The 16,500-nt window shown below is 67.1% G+C and overlaps 3 protein-coding genes across 8 annotated transcripts in view; 1 reads left to right on the forward strand and 2 right to left on the reverse strand.

Moving 5' to 3' along the window:
• Positions 1-20: 20 nt before the first annotated feature.
• Positions 21-6,876, reverse strand: SIDT2 (SID1 transmembrane family member 2). Of its 5 annotated transcripts, XM_042800424.1 has the most exons (28): positions 6,385-6,875; positions 6,103-6,224; positions 5,857-6,018; positions 5,725-5,770; positions 5,513-5,614; positions 5,351-5,434; positions 5,142-5,253; positions 4,953-5,018; positions 4,738-4,831; positions 4,572-4,627; positions 4,266-4,277; positions 4,037-4,108; positions 3,883-3,957; positions 3,602-3,664; positions 3,085-3,206; positions 2,896-2,969; positions 2,752-2,818; positions 2,574-2,647; positions 2,331-2,454; positions 2,134-2,251; positions 1,908-2,044; positions 1,703-1,811; positions 1,537-1,613; positions 1,358-1,404; positions 1,105-1,210; positions 886-996; positions 694-807; positions 21-599 (listed from the first exon to the last, which is right to left on the reverse strand). In XM_042800424.1, the coding sequence occupies exons 1-28, from the start codon at positions 6,583-6,585 to the stop codon at positions 537-539; spliced, it is 2,610 nt and encodes an 869-aa protein (XP_042656358.1). In that variant the 5' UTR covers positions 6,586-6,875; the 3' UTR covers positions 21-536. The 5 variants fall into 5 exon arrangements, with proteins under 5 accessions (XP_042656358.1, XP_042656359.1, XP_042656360.1 ...); XM_042800425.1 differs by lacking the exon at positions 4,266-4,277 and having other exon boundaries at positions 6,385-6,876; XM_042800426.1 differs by lacking the exon at positions 3,602-3,664.
• Positions 6,877-8,051: 1,175 nt separating this feature from the next.
• On the reverse strand, positions 8,052-16,477 carry PAFAH1B2 (platelet activating factor acetylhydrolase 1b catalytic subunit 2). 2 transcript variants are annotated; one of them, XM_042800363.1, is made up of 6 exons: positions 16,252-16,477; positions 15,393-15,480; positions 14,590-14,679; positions 13,619-13,735; positions 12,562-12,684; positions 8,052-11,911 (listed from the first exon to the last, which is right to left on the reverse strand). In XM_042800363.1, exons 2-6 carry the CDS (start codon positions 15,471-15,473, stop codon positions 11,633-11,635), a joined length of 690 nt encoding a protein of 229 aa, XP_042656297.1. In that variant the 5' UTR covers positions 15,474-15,480; positions 16,252-16,477; the 3' UTR covers positions 8,052-11,632. The 2 variants fall into 2 exon arrangements, with proteins under 2 accessions (XP_042656297.1, XP_042656296.1); XM_042800362.1 differs by lacking the exon at positions 16,252-16,477 and adding an exon at positions 16,125-16,245.
• Positions 15,265-16,500, forward strand: part of SIK3 (SIK family kinase 3) — an 88,200-nt gene continuing 86,964 nt past the window's right edge. The window contains exon 1 of the mRNA XM_042800360.1: positions 15,265-15,310. The gene's annotated coding sequence lies outside the window, so the exon portion shown is untranslated. The remainder of the gene's footprint in view (positions 15,311-16,500) is intronic.

Genomic DNA, 16,500 nt, shown 5'->3' on the forward strand with positions numbered 1-16,500 from the left:
CAGGCGGTGGGAGGCGCGGGCAAAGTGCAGACACTTTAATGCGAGTCCCTTCCCAGCAGACCCACTCGCCGAAAGCGCTTGGCAGCCTCGGTGGGGGGGGGGGCACACCACAGCCGGCCCCCCCCTGCCACGGACCCACGCACCCCCACCTCCCACCAGTCTCAGGCACTGAGGAGAGACCCACACCCACGTGCTGGGGGGGCCCCGGGGCTGCTGGCACAGCGCTGGCCCCGGCCCGTGGGGGGACACGGAGCAGCACCAGCACCTTTTCCAGTGTCACTTGTCACCGAGGACGGGTGACCCGGCTGCCACCCCTGCCCCAGTTTTGGCTACGACGGGCACACGGCACCTTTTGGGGGGGGGGGGACGGACCCGGCCAACGGGGAGGAGGCACCCCGGGACCCCCGGGCTGCGCGGGGAGGGGGACGGAGCGGCTGGCAGGACCCGCAGCGCGAGCATCCCTCCCCTGTCCCCAACCCCGGGGGCTGCGGCCGGGCGTTTGGCACAGTCCCAGGGCAGCGGGCGGCCGCGGGGCCCTAGAAAACGTAGATTTTGTCCCGCTGGATGCAGTCCAGGTCATCGTCCAGCGTCAGCAGCACCTGCGGAGCGAGGGGAGCGGGGCTGCGGTGAGCCGGGGGGGGCTGTGGTGGGCTGGGGGGGGGGGGGGGGCGGCCAGCGGCCGCCAGAACCCACCAGGAAGGAACCGAACATGGCGATGGAGGAGAGGAAGTGCCAGATGTCGTGGTCGTCGAAGAAGTCGAGCAGGATGCAGTCGCGGTTGTGCTCCCGGGACTCGGCCGGCGTTTTCTGCGGGGGCCAGGGCCAGCCGTCACCGCGCCGGCCCCTGCCCCCCCCCCCCCCCACGCCCCCCGCCCGCCCGCTCACCTGCCAAGTGCTGAGCCCCTGGAAGAAGAAGAAGAGGGCGAAGCCCCAGACCACCGAGGTGCCGATGATGCAGAGCAAGGGGATGAGCTTGATGCGCTCGCCGCTGCGGAGCTGCGGGAGAGGCCGGGCTCAGCGCGCAGGCAGGAGCCGGCAGGGCTGCCCGAGCCCACCCTGACCCCCCCCCGACCCCCCCCCCGGGCCGGGGGCTTCGCCTCCCACCTTCATGATGATGTAGAAGGCGAAGTAGAGCAGGAGGTTGCAGATGCCGATGGCCAGCAGGTAGGAAGCGAAGTCATTGGGGCGGACGATGAGGCCGTAGGCAGCACTGGGGAGGCAGGACCCGGCAGCGGGGTCAGCACAGCCAGGGGGTGTCTCCCCCCCCAGCCCCCCCCGGGCCACGGGCTGGGGGGGCAGCGGGGACGGGCAGCGCCGGGCGGGCTGGGGTCCGGCGTGTGCGCGGCTCCGCACTTACAGCGACCAGTTGATGATGTTTCCCATGACCAAGAGCACCATTCGGTCCTGCAAAGGGTGCCGGGGGATGGGGGGGCTGTGAGGGGCGCAGAGGGGGTGCGGGGGGGGGGGAAGTGGGGCCAGGCGGGGTGTCCGCAGAGCCAGGGGCCCCCCCCCCCGTGCCGCAGTGCTAGCACTCACCACGTACATGGGCCCGCTGCACTGCCGGACGCAGTCCGTGTACAGCACGTGCAGGATCCTGCGCGGGATGCCCGAGTCTGCGGGGAGAGGGGGAGCTCGTGCCGGGGTGGGGGGGGCTGCCACACCCCCCCCGCCCCCCCCCCAAATCAGCGGTGCCCCCCCTCACCCAGCTTCCAGCGCCCCATGTAGTAGAGCTGGGTGCTGAGCAGCAGCGTGGCCACGATGTGGATGACGGAGAAGACGATCCAGAAAGCCGTGTTCCCTTTGCCAAAGACCTGTGGGGCGAGTGTGTGGGGGGGGGAGGCGGGCAGCGGGGGCCACCGGCTGTGTGTGTGTCCCCCTCCAGACCCCCCCCGGCCCACCCCACTCACCACGCCCACGACGGAGAAGAAGATGACGAGGGCCAGGCAGGCGTAGGCACTGTAGGCGCTGGCGTTGATGTCCGGGTGACGCTTCTGATAGAGCTTCAGCATGCAGAGCCCCGCGATCATGTACATGAAGGAGGTGTCTGGGGGGGGGGGCAGCGGTCAGCGGGGCGGGGGGGCGGCCCCAGCGCGGGCAGCGGGGGCTGGGGGGGGGGGGGGGGGGAGCACCCACCGAACTGGAAGTTGGTGTAGTTGGGGCAGACGTGGTAGCAGGCGCTGAGCAGCCCCTCCATCATGAGCGCGGTGCCCATGGCGTAGAAGAGCCCGAAGTGCTTGGGGATGCCGCACTCCTGGGGGGGAGTGGGGGGGAAGTGGGGGGGTCCCGGGCGGCTGGGAGCCCCCGCAGCCCGGCGGCCGCCCGGCCCTTACCACAGCGTGGGCGTCGTTGCGCAGCAGCGCCCGGTTGTAGTTGATCTCCCGCTGGAGGATGATGAGCAGGAAGAGCAAGCCCAGCAGGACGTAGCCCAGGTTGCTGAGGATGTTGTTGAAGGCGCTGCGAGGGGTCAGGCCGGCCGTGGGTACCCCCCCGCCCCTCCCCGGGGCCCCGCCACGGCCCTGCCCCGGCCACGGGGGACCCCCGGCCGCCCGCCGCTGCCCCCCCCCGGCGCCCACCTGAGGTTCCCCAGCGGGTGGGCGCACAGAAAGTTGTAGTAGCAGATGTCCTGGTTGCCGGTGACGTTCACCACCTGCGCGCGTGGGGTGGTCCAGGGATGTCCCCAAAGCGCCCCGGGGTGCCCCCAAGGTGGGGGGGCACGGCCGGGGACCGCAGCCCCCCAGGCGCCCCACTTACCGTCTGGTAGGTGATGACGAGCTGGATGACGGGGAGGGCGTAGAAGACGGCGATGGTGGCGATGTTCCTGGGAGAGGCGGGGGGGGGGTCAGGGGGTCCCGCCCCACCGCTCTGTGCCCCCCAACCCTGCCGCCCCCCACTCACCAAAAGTAGATCTGGTACTTCTTTCGCAGCACCCGCTTGTCCTTGCGGGCCAGGTCGGCCACGCAGAGGTATTGCTGGAAGGAGAGGCAGGCGGAGGGGCTTGCCCCGGCCGGGGGGGGAGCAGCTGCCGGGGACAGGGGGGCACAGGGGACACCCACACACCCACCCCACCCCCCCCCCCCCACACACCTTGGTGCGGATGACGTTCTTGTCATAGTTGATGTCGGCCAGCGTGTCGTAGTCATCCTCCTCGACGGAGCTGAGCGAGTCCAGGCGCGGCCGCCCGGCCACGTTCTCCAGCGTCCGCTCCCCTGCGGCCGAGCCGGGGCCGTCAGCGCAGCCCCCCGGCTGACCCCCCCTCGGCGCCCACCCCCGGGACCCCAATCGCCCCCAATTAACCGCTCGGCCGCCTCCTCGCCAACTCACGCTGGGGACAGGCTCCGGCTCCACGTGGAGCCCGGCGCTGCCTCTGCCCCGGGGCCAGGCGCGGGCTGTGCCGGCGCGGGCCGGCATCGCCCCGTGCCCTCGGCCCCCGGGGCTCTGCGGGGCTGGGGGCAGCGGGGGGGCCGGGGGGCCGAAGCCCTCGCCCTGCCTTTGCTCGTGGAGAGGGGGGCAGGAGCAGGGGTGCTCAGCACCCCGGGCGCAAGCTCGGGGCAGGGCAGATTTCGGCTTGATTGGCCCGTCCCTGCCCGGTACCAGCATCTACCCATGGCAATGCTGAGCGGCCTCATCGGGGCGGACGGCGTGCGCCGCTTGAACTGCTCCTGCCCTTCAAAGGAAAGCCAGAGTCGTTGGAGCCGGAGCGGGGGCTCCCCGGCGCGCGTCCACCCCGCCGGCGCCGATGGAGACCCTGCCGTGGGGACCCTTCCCGGGGGGACGGAGAGGGGCAGAGCCGGGGCGCTGCCGGCAGCGCGGCGCCGTCGGGGCAGCCCGGGCACGCCGGCTCCGTGGGGCTGCGGCCACGGCAGCCGCCGCCCCGGGACTCACCCACGTAGCCGTAGGGGACTTCGGCCGAGCCCACGCTGTCCGTGAGGCCCTCGGCGCTGCCGGACGAGCCGTTCCCTGCAGGGACGGCCAGAGCGGGTGGGCACGGCCGCCTTGCCGAGCGGCGGGACGGCGCGGGCCGGTGTGTGGCACTCACCGAAGGAGCCGTAACCGTAGCTGTCGTAGGGCGTATGGCCCAGGAAGGAGTCGGGGATGCTGCGGGCGTGACCTGCGAGACCGGAGGGTCCCCCTCAGCCGCCGGCAGCCCCCCGCGGCACCCCTGCGCCGGGGCAGCACGGCCGTTCGGCACAGAGCAGCACCCCGCGCCCCTGCCCCGCCGCGGGAGCGAGCTCGCGGCCCAGGACAGCGCAGACACCGGCACCTACCCAGTAGAGATGCTGGGAGTCCCCGGAAAGCCGTGGAGAGAAAGAGAGAGACTGGGTGAGACGCCCAAGCCCCAGCGCAGCCCTGCCAGCCCCAGAGCGGTGAGGCCCGAGCCCCGGGATGTCCCTGTCCCCCCCGAGATCGGGACGCGTCCCCAGGGAGCCAGGCGGGGCTCTGGGGGACACTGGGGAGCTCCCACAGAACCCAGGGCTTTGCCACCGGCTCGAGCAGGCAAAACAACCGGGACCTGGGCAGGCAGACCCCCCCGGCCACACCGCTGCCACCAGCTGCTGCCCGCGGCCCCTCACCCGTGTCCAGGCTGGGCGAGTCCATGGCTGCCAGGAGCCCCTTCCTCCTCTGCTGCCTGCCGAGGGAAGCGGCCGTGAGCTGCACCGTGCCGTGCCGGCAGCCGGCCCTGAGCGCCCCCCCGGGCCCAGCACCCGCCGGGGGGACCGGGCGGCCCGGGGAACTCACCGGCAGCTCTCCCAGCAGGCGATGAGCAGCGTGAGGACGTAGAAGGAGAGGAAGATGCCCAGGCAGAAGAGCACGCTGCTCACGTAGGCCTCCGCTGCGCAGAGCCGGGACAAGCCCTCAGGGGCGGCGGCAGCCCTGGGGACCTGTGCGGGGTCCCCCGCGGAGCCCAGCACCCCCAGCACCCACCCCCCCACCCCCCCCCCCCCCCGGCTTACAGGTTATGGCGGGCGACACCGTCACCTCCAGCAGCTTCTGCCGGTTGTGCTGATCGACGGGCTCATCTGGAAGACGGCGCGGGGCGGGGGGTCAGCCCGCTGTGGGTGCTGCTCCTCACCCCAGCCCTGGCGTGTTCCCGGCACACAACCCGCGGCGGCAGGTCGGTGCCCCCAGCCCCCCCGGCGTACCTGGTGAGGCATCTTCGGAGAGGGGGTAGTAGGGCAGAGCCCCCCCGCACGCTTCATCCTCCGTCTTCACCACCACCACCACGTAGAAGCTGTGGCTGGGGAAATCCTTCTTCTGCGGCCGCCGTCCCCGGGGGGTGAGAGACGGGGGTCAGCGGGGGGTCTCCCCGGGGGGCCGGGGGCTGCCCCGGAGCGATAACCCCCACGCCCACCTGCACCGTGATGGCCGCCTTCTTCGTCATGGTCTGGTACATCCCGATGAAGGCCACGTTGTTGTCCAAGTCGTAGACGGGGCACTGCGGGGGGCGGAGGGGCCGTCAGCCCGCCGGGCGCCACGCGTCGCCCGGACGGGCCGCCCCGGCACCCAGCCCTACCAGGATGTCCTGGATGGAGATGACGGAGCAGGGGAAGGCCATGGCCGAGGTCACCTTCACGATCACCGAGTCCACTCCCTCGGGGAACTCATACTTGAAATACTGCGGGGGGAAAGGGCCCGTCGGTGCGACGGTGGCCACGTTCTCCCTCACCCCGGGCGCAGGCCCCCTGCCACGCCACGCCACGCCACGCCACGCCAGCTCCTCCTCACCTGTGGCTGGGCGGCCGTGGCGTTGAAGCTGAACCGTTCGTCGGTCCTGCGGAGAGCACGGGAAAGGCGAGGGCTGGCGCGGGGAGCCGGCCGGCGGGGAGGGGGGCGCGGGGGGCGCGGGGCTCCCCTCACCGCAGCACGAAGTTCTCCACGCGGGTGACCCGCAGCTGGTAGGAGGCGTTGAGGGAGAGCGTGGAGACGTCCACGTAGAAGTGCTGGGTCTCCACCTCGGCCTTGGTCTGGGGCTGGCAGAGCGTGCGGCTCACCTCCTGGTACGCGTACTTCCGCTGGTTCCTGGGCAGGCAGAGCGCCCGCCGAGCTGCGCCGTGCCCCCAACCCTGCCCGCTGGGACCACCCCCCCCCCCCGCCGGTACTCACAGGCCCCGGAGGATGAGCGGCACCTGGAAGGAGACCACCGCCTCCTTCTGCCTCACCACGAAGAGGACGGGCAGGTCTTTGTGGTCGGAGAGGACGTTCACCGAGACCCGCACCCCCTCTGTCTGCGGGGAGAGCGGGACGGCGAGGTGTTGGCTGGACTTTGCTCGCCCGCCGTGGCAGCGGACACCTCCCCGCCGCCGGGATGGCGGGGTGCCCCCGGCCCCCCCCCCCGAAATCCCCGTGGGGTGGAAGGGGGAGCCCGCGCCGGGCGGCCTGGCTCACCCGGTTCCGCCGGACGCTGTGGTTGAAGGCGTAGATGTTGAGCAGGTCGGCGTCCACCCAGTCGGCGTAGGTGGTGTTGAACTGGGCCTCCTTCTCGGCCACCCGCCGCCGGCCGCGGGGCTGGGGCTCGGCGGGCGGCAGGGCCACCAGCGCCCCGGCCACCAGCGCCCAGGCCAGCGCGGCCGCCCCGGCGCCCGGCATCCCGCCAGCATCCCCGGCCGGCCAAGGTCCACCGGGGCGGGACGGGACGGGACGGACGGGACGGACGGGGCGGACGGGGCGGACGGGGCGGTCAGCCGGGGTGCGCCGGGGCACCCTGCCCCATGGCCAGCCCCGCTGCCGGAGCCGGGGCCGGGGTCCGCAGCCGGGGCCCGGGGCCGGGGGGTCCCGGCGCCGATCGGTCTGTCGGGGCCGCTGTCGGGACTTGGGCTCGCCCCGATCCGCAGGCGGCTGTAAACACGGGCCGGCGGTGACGTCACGCACCGTCACACGTTAAAGGGCCAGGACGGGGAAGTGACGCGGCGGCGGGCGGCGCCGGGATTGGGGGGGGGGGGGGGGGCCGACGCCGCCCGGAGCCCCCCGCCGTGGGGCACCCAGGCCCCATAGGGGACCCCGGGGGGAACCCCCGTCCCGCAGCGGAGCCCCTGTCCCATATGGGACCCCAGAGGGGAACCCTGCCCCTTATGGAAACCCATAGGGGAAGCCCCGTTCCACGGGGGAGCCGCTGCCCCAGGTGGGACCCCGCAGCGAATCCCCCTTGCTCCAGGGGGGAACCCTGACCCCTGTGGAAACCCACAGGGGAGCCCCTGCCCCGTGCAGGACCCCAGAGGGGAGCCCCCACGCTGCAGGGCAGCATCCAGCCCCAGGCTCTGGGCACGTTCAGCTGCCCCCCACCCCAAACCGCACCGCCCCCCCCAAGGTCGCACAGCCCCCATGACGGGACGAGGGCGCATCCCGCCCGCCGAGCCCCCAGCCTGGCCGGGGGGCCGGAGCGAGCGAGGGCTCCCTGCTGCCAGCGGCCTCGCTCACGGGCTTCTCGGGCACGTGGCAGCGACTACCCACCACCCGCTGCCACCAGCACCCCCCAGCACGGCCGGTGCTCGCCCCGGGCTCGGACGGGGCGCTGCGGCCGTTGGCTCTGGACAGACGGGCTGCCGCCGCGACGGGCAGCACGGGAGCCGTGACCGGTGCTGCAGGAGGACCCCCCGCTCCCGCCTGGGCACGGGAATCCTCCCTGGCCAAACGTCCCTACCAGGCCAGTTACGGCACCTCAACCGCGCCGGCACCTTTCCCCTGCCCGCGCTCCCCTCCCCTCTGCAGCACCCTTCATCGCCAGGGGTTGAAGGAACGCGACGTCATTTGAAGTTTTTCCACAGCCCCGCTGCTCCCCGGGGACACGGGAGTGATGCCACGCAGCGTTTCAGCGTGCCTCTCCCCCCAGCACCCCCGGGCCCGCCTGCCGGCGAGCCTCCCGCTTCCAGGCCATCGCATCGCTTTTTATGTGCGTGTGATTGGGAGTTTTGGTTTTAAATCCCCCCCCCCCCGACACAGCTCAGCCCCGCGTCATCTCACAGAAAGCCATTTTCTAGGCTCGAGCTGACGTCCCAGCCCCCTGCCGCCGGTTCCCCTCTGCTCCCTGGGGGACAAACGGAAAGAGACAAGAGCGCTGCTGCTATTGTGCACTTTATTTCTATAGGTCCTCTCAGCGAGGATCCCAAAGCACTTTTCAGACAGTCTGCACGTTGCTTCCAGGTCACGGGCGGTGACGCCGACAGCGGATGGAACGACTTGCTCGGGGACAGACGGCCGCCCATGCAGGAGCTGGAAGCAGAACTCCAACCGACTGCGAAGCTGCTGCTGGAGCGGGCGCGTCGCCCCCGCCGGGGTGACCGTGAGTGGCGCCGCGCGTTCCCCGCTTGTTTCGGGGCGATTCCAAAGAAATCCCCGAGGAATCAAACACAGGCCGGGGGCCCGTCGGGGGCCAAAATACCAGCTCCCCCCCCGTGCGCCGAACCGCGCTCACGTCTTCGGGCACAGGACCTAAGCAAGCGCTGCGCGGTGCGAGGACAGGAGAAGCGAACGCCGCGCGGCCCGCCGGCAGAGCGGGGAGGAGGACAGGTATGAACTGAGGAGCTGCGAGTGCGGGCGGTGGGTAACCCCCAGCCGCCTCCCCGGCCCCGGCAGAGACGAAGCAGAACGAGTCACCGACACAGAGAGGGAAGGGGAGACGCCGGCGCCTGGGCGCGCACACACACACACACACGCTGCGACACGGTGGGGTGAAACAGTGACATTTATATCGAAACACGCACTAACAGAGCGAGCTCTACCGGCCGATGCATTTTTGCCAAAGCAGAATCACAATTTTTGTGTCCCGGGGAAGGTTCGGGGCGGTGAGGGCAGTGCCTCCAGGCAGGCAGGGAGGGCAGCTCCTTCCACACACGGGGCGTATGGTCAGTCCTCCCGTCCCCCCGGCAAGTTTCCAGAGACTCTTTCCGTCCTTTCACATCTTTTTTGTTTTTCTCTCTGCTGCGGTAGACACCAAAGTGGCAACGCTGACACAGGCAGACGGCGGGCTCGGCCAGCGCTGACAAGCACGCCCAGGCTCTCGACGGAGGGGAGAGGCCCCCGGGTTCCCCCCGGCTGGGCAGGGGCAGCCCAGCCCCAACCCCCCGGGACGTCAGTCGCCCGGAGCCGGGACCGAAGCTTTTCCACCCATCTCGCAACGAGGCGCTGGGTTTTTGGTACTAGGGCAGCAAGGAGGGAGAAACCCTGCCCCAAAACCTCACGGCCGAGAGCGGGTTCTTACTCGGCAGCGACAAGCAGAGCAAAAGCCTGGGCCGAGGGGAAGCTGCGCTCGCTCCCTCTAGGCAGTGCCAGCAGCATCGGAGGTGGCAGAGAAGGGCCGTGAGCGCTGAACCGAGCGGAGCGTGGCACCTTAGCAAGCCAAGCCCAGGCAGAGCCGTCCCCGGTCACGTCGCGGGCGGCTCGGGAGCCGGCCAGACCTCTCAGCCCGCTGCCACGCGGGGCTGACTCACCGCGCGGGCGCCGACCTGGGAAGCCAGAGGGTTTTACTGGAGCGTTCGTTCCCGGTCGGCATCTCCTTAACCAAGCGCAGCGACGGCGGGGAGGGAAGCAGGGATGCATAGCTTAAACCAGCACACTGCCTCTTCACACAAGCCTAGAAGCCTGGGAAGCGCCCAGGGAGCAGAGCGTGTTTTAGCCCGTCTCCCTCGGGGGTGCGCGGGGGCTGGGGGAAGTCCCTTCCCCAGGAATCCTCCACCGCGGTGGTTTTTTAACGTCTGATTTTCCACTCGCCCTTGCCCCAGCTACTGCAGCGAGCGCCGGAGCGGGGGTCCCTCCCAGCCCCTCCTGCGAGGCAGCGCGGCCCCGCTCTGCTCCGGGGGCTAGGGCCGCAAGCCCTCCTCTACCGCGGCCCTCCAGAACTCCCTACTCCTGCTCCTGGCAAGTGGAACGCCTCGTCTTTCCTTCATCTGTGTGTAGATCACATATACTGGAAACAAAACACACACTACGCATGCAATCCAGGCAGAAATCCTGCTATGATCAAATCTACAGGAAGAGGGGAATGCAGTGGGACGAGTAAAGTATTCCTTAATGCTAGGTTATAGACTGCATTAAACACCAGCACCCTTTATTATAAAAAAGGGCAGACAGACTATATACAGTACCTACGTACTTCATTGCAGCAGGGCACAGCAAGCCACCTGGACACCTAAAGGCCCCTCACTGGGAACACGGGATGGAGTGCCCGCTGAGAAGCGATCCGTTCCTCCGCGATTTACCCGCCGGGACGAGCACGAGCCACGGCGCGGTGCGGGCGGCACCGCCGAGCTCCAGCCCCCGCAGGTAAGCCGGGGAGGAACAGACTTTGTTTACAAGTATCTGCGAGTACGGTTAGCTCTTCTTCTAGGGCTCTGCCTTTCGGGTCCCAACCGGTTTCCTTCTGAAAACGAGAAGCTTTTGCTTTTAAAGGCAGGGCTGTTTTCATAGGATCGTTAGTAGGCTACAACCAGCCGTAGTAACAAGAAACCCAAACCAAAATCCCCCCGAACTGCAGCCCCTGTAGGGCACCTGCCCCTTCGGCTCCCTCGCCCCGGGGCAAGGAGCGGTGGCCGGGGCAGGAAAAGCTACAGCTTGGCGTCGCTTGTTACTGTGGGAGGCTGCAGTAGCTCAAGCGAAATGTTTGTACAAGTAAAACAGAAGCGATAAAGAAATATACATCTCGGAATCCGTAAAGCTTCAGACTGATTTAGGCCTCGCGGGCAGGGGCTATTCATATGGGTTTCCTTTAGAAAAAAAACGACGTAACAGTCATACTTTAAAAAAAAAAAAAGAAAAAACCCAGAATGACAAACAGCACTGCAAAGAGCCCTGTGGCACAGGCATCTGGGGGGAACGAACCGTCGGTTCTAGAGGAGCGAGGAAGCCACTGCCTTGTGCGGCGTTTACTGGACAATTAAAATCCTAAACTGAGCAACTGTTAAAAGCCAGCGACACCACACACAGGCAGGAGCAGAGAACAGGACAGCCAGCAGGACCTGAACGAGCCCGCCCCGGGGAAAGCTACCTGGGAGGAGAGGGGCCCCAGCTACAGGCACGGTGAAATGAGCCCAAGAACAGGCACCTGGGAGTGTTAACACGCGTTCGGGTAACCACTTGTTTCTTTACATTTCTGAATTGCAGTTTCGTGCTGCTTCAGCAAGGAGGAGTGAGAAAGCAACACGTGTCAGCCCCCCCGGGAAAAAAACCAAGCGAAAAAACCTGTAAAAGGCGGGACCGAGTTTGGAGAAATGCATCTGCTCTGGCTTTTGCAAGCGGAATGTGATTCTTGTGCAGGGGCTGCTGCCCAGAGCACAATCCCTACAGGCAGGAGCGGGGAGGCGGGAGCTGGGCGCGGGCTGCCAGGCGGGCTACGGGGGTTCTAGGACAACCACAGAGCAACAGGATGGGAGAGGGGCACAGAGCGACAGTCCTGTTCTCGGTTTAAATGAGGAATGGTTTAAAAGTAAAACTCTTCTTCAGCTACTCTCCTCCTGCAATAAAACCAACCGAGGCGGCCCTCCTATGTACAAGACCAGTTAAACGTTAGCCTTCCCCCTCAAAACACTAGGTACGAACATCCGGTAACATTCTACAATGGAAAGTGCTTTAAGAAAGAAGGATTCTGTAGTGCCAGTGACAGAACTGATCTGATGGGCTGCGCGATGCTGGGAGCGCTGGCGACTCAGGCCAGGGCAGCTCGTTTCTCCTCGGGGGTCTCCTCCAGCAGCTGCATGATCAGTTCATGGAGGGGTTTGCAGATCTTGGCGTAGCCCCCTCCCGTCAGGTGCAGGAAATCAAACATGTCGTGGTAGGAGATGGTGCCATCCGAGTGCACGAAGCCGACGTCCACGTCCAGGAGCTGGACGTTGGGCAGTTTGGGGAGCGAGGCTTTTAGCAGATGGTTCACCTTGGCGTTCTTCTGCCGCAGCGGGTTTGGCTTCTCTCCACGAGGTAGCAGGCCCTGGCACAAGAAGGAGGCAAAAAAGAGCTTCGTACGACTTTGATGGCATAACACTGCCTGCCTTCCCTTCCGACTCGGGCTGCCTGTCAAGACTGAAGATGTCTGCGACAAGGGCAACTCGTGCCTTGGGTCGCACCTTGTCCGTTCGGTCCTGGTTTGAAATGCAACCGGAGGAGCCAGATGAGCTACGAGCACACCCAGCAAGGCATCGTGCCTTCTTTTTCCTGTTAAACACAGCGGGTCGCGCCCCTTCTACACGCTTTCAGCCGTGTGCCGAATGCCGTCGCCCAGCTTCTCAGAAAGAGAGGCACCAGCGAAGCTGCCGAGACCAAGAGGCCGACCAGCATTTCCAATCCCAGCCCCGCTCTGGGCACCCCGTTTCCCCCCCACGGGCCTTCTTCAGCCGCACTGCTCAGCGGGGGCAGCGGCACCGCCAACGGGAACGACCGGGCCCGTCTCCGGAGGGGCCGACAGGACGCCTTCTGCAGACAGAGCGCCGCGAGCGCGGGGAGGCACGCCCAGAGCAGAAGATAACCACAGCGACTGCCCTCCCCCGTGACGAGCGGGAACTCCCAGCGTGGCGGGGCCCCGGAGCGGCACCCCCCCCCCCCCCCAAGCGCTTTGTTTTCACGGCGCTGCAAGAGACGTACCAGTACAATAACTTTGGCCTGTGGCTGCTGGGTGTTTATCAGGCGCACGATAGCCTCGATTCCACCTGCTACTTCTTCTGCTGTGTTTTCGTGGTTATTTGTTCCAACCCAAACAACAATGACCTACGGGGAGAAGAGATGTTTGCAGCTTTTTCAGAACAAGCTGTAATAGGCTTGCTGACCCTGAAAACTCTGCGTAAACATCGTCTGCCACCAGCGAGCTACACGGAGTCAGGCTTAAGGCTAAAGTCGGACTGCAAGAGCTCTTAGCTGCCAGTCACGCCGACTTCTGAGGAGCAGCTCAGGAGCTTCTGGTGGGGCCCTCCGTGCAGATGAAGAACTGGTGCTCCTGAAGCCTTACTGGACAGCCCAAGGGATGTCCGAGCCCATTCCATCTCGGAGCCTCTTGGCCAACATACCTGCAGGAGCCCACGGCGCCCAAAAAGAGGGTAACGTGCATTTGTACGGCACTGCATCAGCTCCCGAGGGGCAGGGAGAACCAGGCAGCTCCACTTTTTATTTCAGAAGATTGTAACCCGCTAGGTAGCAGGCTGGAACAGCAGCCCCACCGCCTCCCTACCCGGGGTATGCGCTGCCCACCGCCTTCGGCGAAGACGCTCGCGACAGGACTGCGGCCGTAGGCGCAGACGAGAAAGCTGATCTTCACCACGCATCCCCAACGTTCTCGCTGCCTCTTTATCCCACACCTCACCAGCCCTTCCCAGCGGCCACGAATGCATCTGGGGCCCGAGAGACTCGCTGCCAACTGCACGCTAAGCCTAGCTCTGGTAAATCGCAGGCCTGAGCAACACTTTCGCTAGGACTAGACGGCCGCCTCTATTTACGGATGACATCCTCGGATTTGCATGTTCAGCCTTGTGTAGGAGACATCCCGCTCTGTTCCCAAACACCTCAGCACCTGCCGCGCACGCAGCGCCAGCGGTTGCTCGAACAAAAAGGTCTCTCAAGAGTAACGGCTCGCTCGGGCCTGCACCCCTCCGCCCTGACGCCTCTCCTAAGTCAGCACAGGGCTGCCCGCTCGGTTCTCCGCCTGTACCTTCGGTTTAATGTTCTCCAGTTCACCGTTCTTCAGTCTCCACAGAACGTGTCCTGTGGTGTCTCCACCGATCCCAAAATTCAAAGCATGCAGCGGGGAGAAGAGCTCTCGCCATATCTGCAATCAGAAACCAATTCGCCATTTCAGAGCAGCGTCCTGAGCGGCACAGAAAGACACTGCACAGACAAGCGATGATTTCAAGGGCACTGAAAGCAGACGAAGGACTTCCTCTGGAAACTCAGGCCCAGAAAGGGCATTTAAACACAGGACGAGGCTTTACTCGGAGGGCCAGAAGAGACGGAGCTGCTGCTGTTCCGGCCCTCAGTCCTGGCACAAAGCAAGGGGACGTTCTCTCAGGCAGATCTTTGCCCAACCCGTCAGACACAGGGAGTGCTGGATCTGCCGCAGACCACCGTGTCCCCGGCCTCCCTAAGCACAGGCCTTCCGAAGAAGGTGCCTGTGACCTTTTCGTCAGCAGCTAACAAAACTAGAAAAATGGGAAGCAGCTCGTGCAGAAAAAAGCTGCTGAGCTGCTCACACGGCAGAGTGGCAGCACCGTTCTTTGCCCCAACAGAGTTTTAGAGCCAAGCCAGCGCGCCAATGCCTGTAGCGCTCCAGGTGCTAGAGGGTTAAACCTGCTCTGGCCACGCAAGATGTGCCCACAAAGAGTTTGACGGGACTTTGGAACCCGAGATTCAAGGAACTAGCAAGGCATTGTGTACGTGGGTGGAAACGTAGGCCGTCGGTAACGGCCTCGGAGGAGGACTGCAGGGGGCTTGCAGAGATGAGGCGGCAAGGCCGCGCACAAGCGCTGGGAAGTTAGGGAAGCGGGGCAGAATAAACCCCAGGGCGGGGCAGCGAGATCAGCATACAAGAAATTGTCAGCATTATGCGTGCTCATCAATCGCTGGCTTAGAGAGAGAAAGACTCCGCTGCCTACAACCCCACCATCCTCCTTCCTTTAACAGTACCTCATACTGCTGTAGCAACTGCACCATGGAGTCGCCCACGAAGAGCACGTCGGGCTCCTTGTCTTTGCAGTCCAAGACAAACCTGTTATGCTGTCAAAAGAAAGCAGCAAGATAAGCCCGGGCGGGTAGTTCCTCGTCAGTGTCTCCGCTGCAGGACAGAAAGGGACAGTTGCCCAACCCGTTTCTTTCCCCTGCTGCTGACCCGTGCCGGGCCCCCCGACTCCTCTGCCTCATCCCGTGAGCTGCTGGACGCTCCCCCCGCCACGCAAACCCCAGCAGCAATCCCGGATCTGCAGGAGCCGCACCGCGTCTCCTCCACGCGCTGCGCGTGCGCGAGCCGTCAGCCGCCCATTAGATCCCACAATGACAGAAGGGAGAAATCAACGGCGAGTCACCGCAGCCAGTATCCTCTGCCTATCGCTGCCCGCCCGGGAGGACGCGCGGCAGCGAGGGACGGCCGCAGCAGACACTTCACCTCTCCCGCTCCCGCGCCAGGACGCGCGCTGGAAACCGCCGCTTTGCGCTTAACAAAAGGGCTTGGCGATTTCTCTCCCGGTCACCGGGCCAGCTGGAGAGCTTCCTGACACACTTCCACGGGGCAGCTCGCAGGTCGCGCAGCGATGCTCCCTTTGGCTTGGCTTCGCCATGACGAGGCGGGCGCGTCCCGACAGCCCCGCCGGCTTTGGGGTGGTGGAGCTGTCACCGCCTCACGTCCAGAAGGGTGAGTGGCTGGGGTCCCTGCAGCGTTTGCCCAGCAGCCCCCCAGCCGAGGGGACCCAACCTCCCGCCTCTCCCGGCCTCACCTGTGACATCCACCGGTCGTCTCCCTGAACGTCCTCAGCGGCGTGGGGCACTGCTGCCGGGTTTCGGTCCCCCCGGCTCATGCTGTTCCTGCGGAAAGAACGTTTCAGACGAGCTGCCCGGCGGGGGGAAAGGCAGGCCGGCTGGAAAGCGCCGCGCTTCCTGACATTCACGATGGGCGACTCGCGCCTATTCCTACGCGTGCGGGGTTTTCGGCCGGCAACAAAGCCAGGTTTTGCCCTGCGCGCGGCCGCCAGGCTGGCTCTGCAGCGATCGCACCGACAGGCCGGGCGGCGGGGCACGGGAAAGGCGAGGGAAAGCGCATTTCCGAGTGCGTTCGGCGTCACTAACACAATAATCGATGCTCGGAGCCCGCGGATGAGCCCCTGCTAGTCCCAGGACGTCCAGTTTAGGAGGGATGAGCCCCGCGGGTGCGGGGGGGGGGGGCTGCGCCGCGCAGCGGGCCCGATCCCGAGCGATCACCCCCGGGGGGGGGGGCGGCCGGGACCCTCCCACCCCGGGAATCCCCGCCCACCCGCAGGTGCCGACCCTGGGGGCCGGGTTTATAAGGACGGGCGGCTTCCCGCCGCCGCCCCGCTCCCGGGGGAGCCCCTCCTCCTCTTCCGCCGCCGCCGCCACGACGGCGGGCGGGTCTCGGCGCGGCCCCCGCCGCCTCCCCCCCCCGCCTCGGGCGGGCACGGCGGCCGCCCCGGCCCCCGGCCCCGCGCACTCACGGCGGCTGCGGTTCCCCCCGCGACTCCATGGCGCTGTCGGGCGGGCGCCTCCCTCCCCTCGGCCCCGGGCTCCCACCGCGCCTGCGCCGCCGCCGCTTCCGCTTCCGCCGCGGGGCCGCCCACCAACCGCGCCGCGCCGCCGCCGGAAGTCCCGCCCCGCCGCCGCTCGGCCCCCTAGGCGGCGCCCGGCCGTGACGTCACCCTCCCCTCCGTGACGTCCGCGGCGTCATTCTCCCGCCGGCGAGGCGCCCCGCCTTCCCCGCGGCGGCCGGAGCGCGCGGCTGCGCTCAGCCGTGACGCCGCCCGCTCCCTCCCGCGTGCGCGCGCCCGCGCCGCTCCGGCCGCGGGAGCGCCCCGCCTCCCCGCCAATGAGGAG

This window comes from Tyto alba, unplaced genomic scaffold, assembly GCF_018691265.1.
Source record: "Tyto alba isolate M040663 unplaced genomic scaffold, T.alba_DEE_v4.0 Super-Scaffold_32, whole genome shotgun sequence".
In the NCBI taxonomy this organism is placed as follows: domain Eukaryota; kingdom Metazoa; phylum Chordata; class Aves; order Strigiformes; family Tytonidae; genus Tyto; species Tyto alba.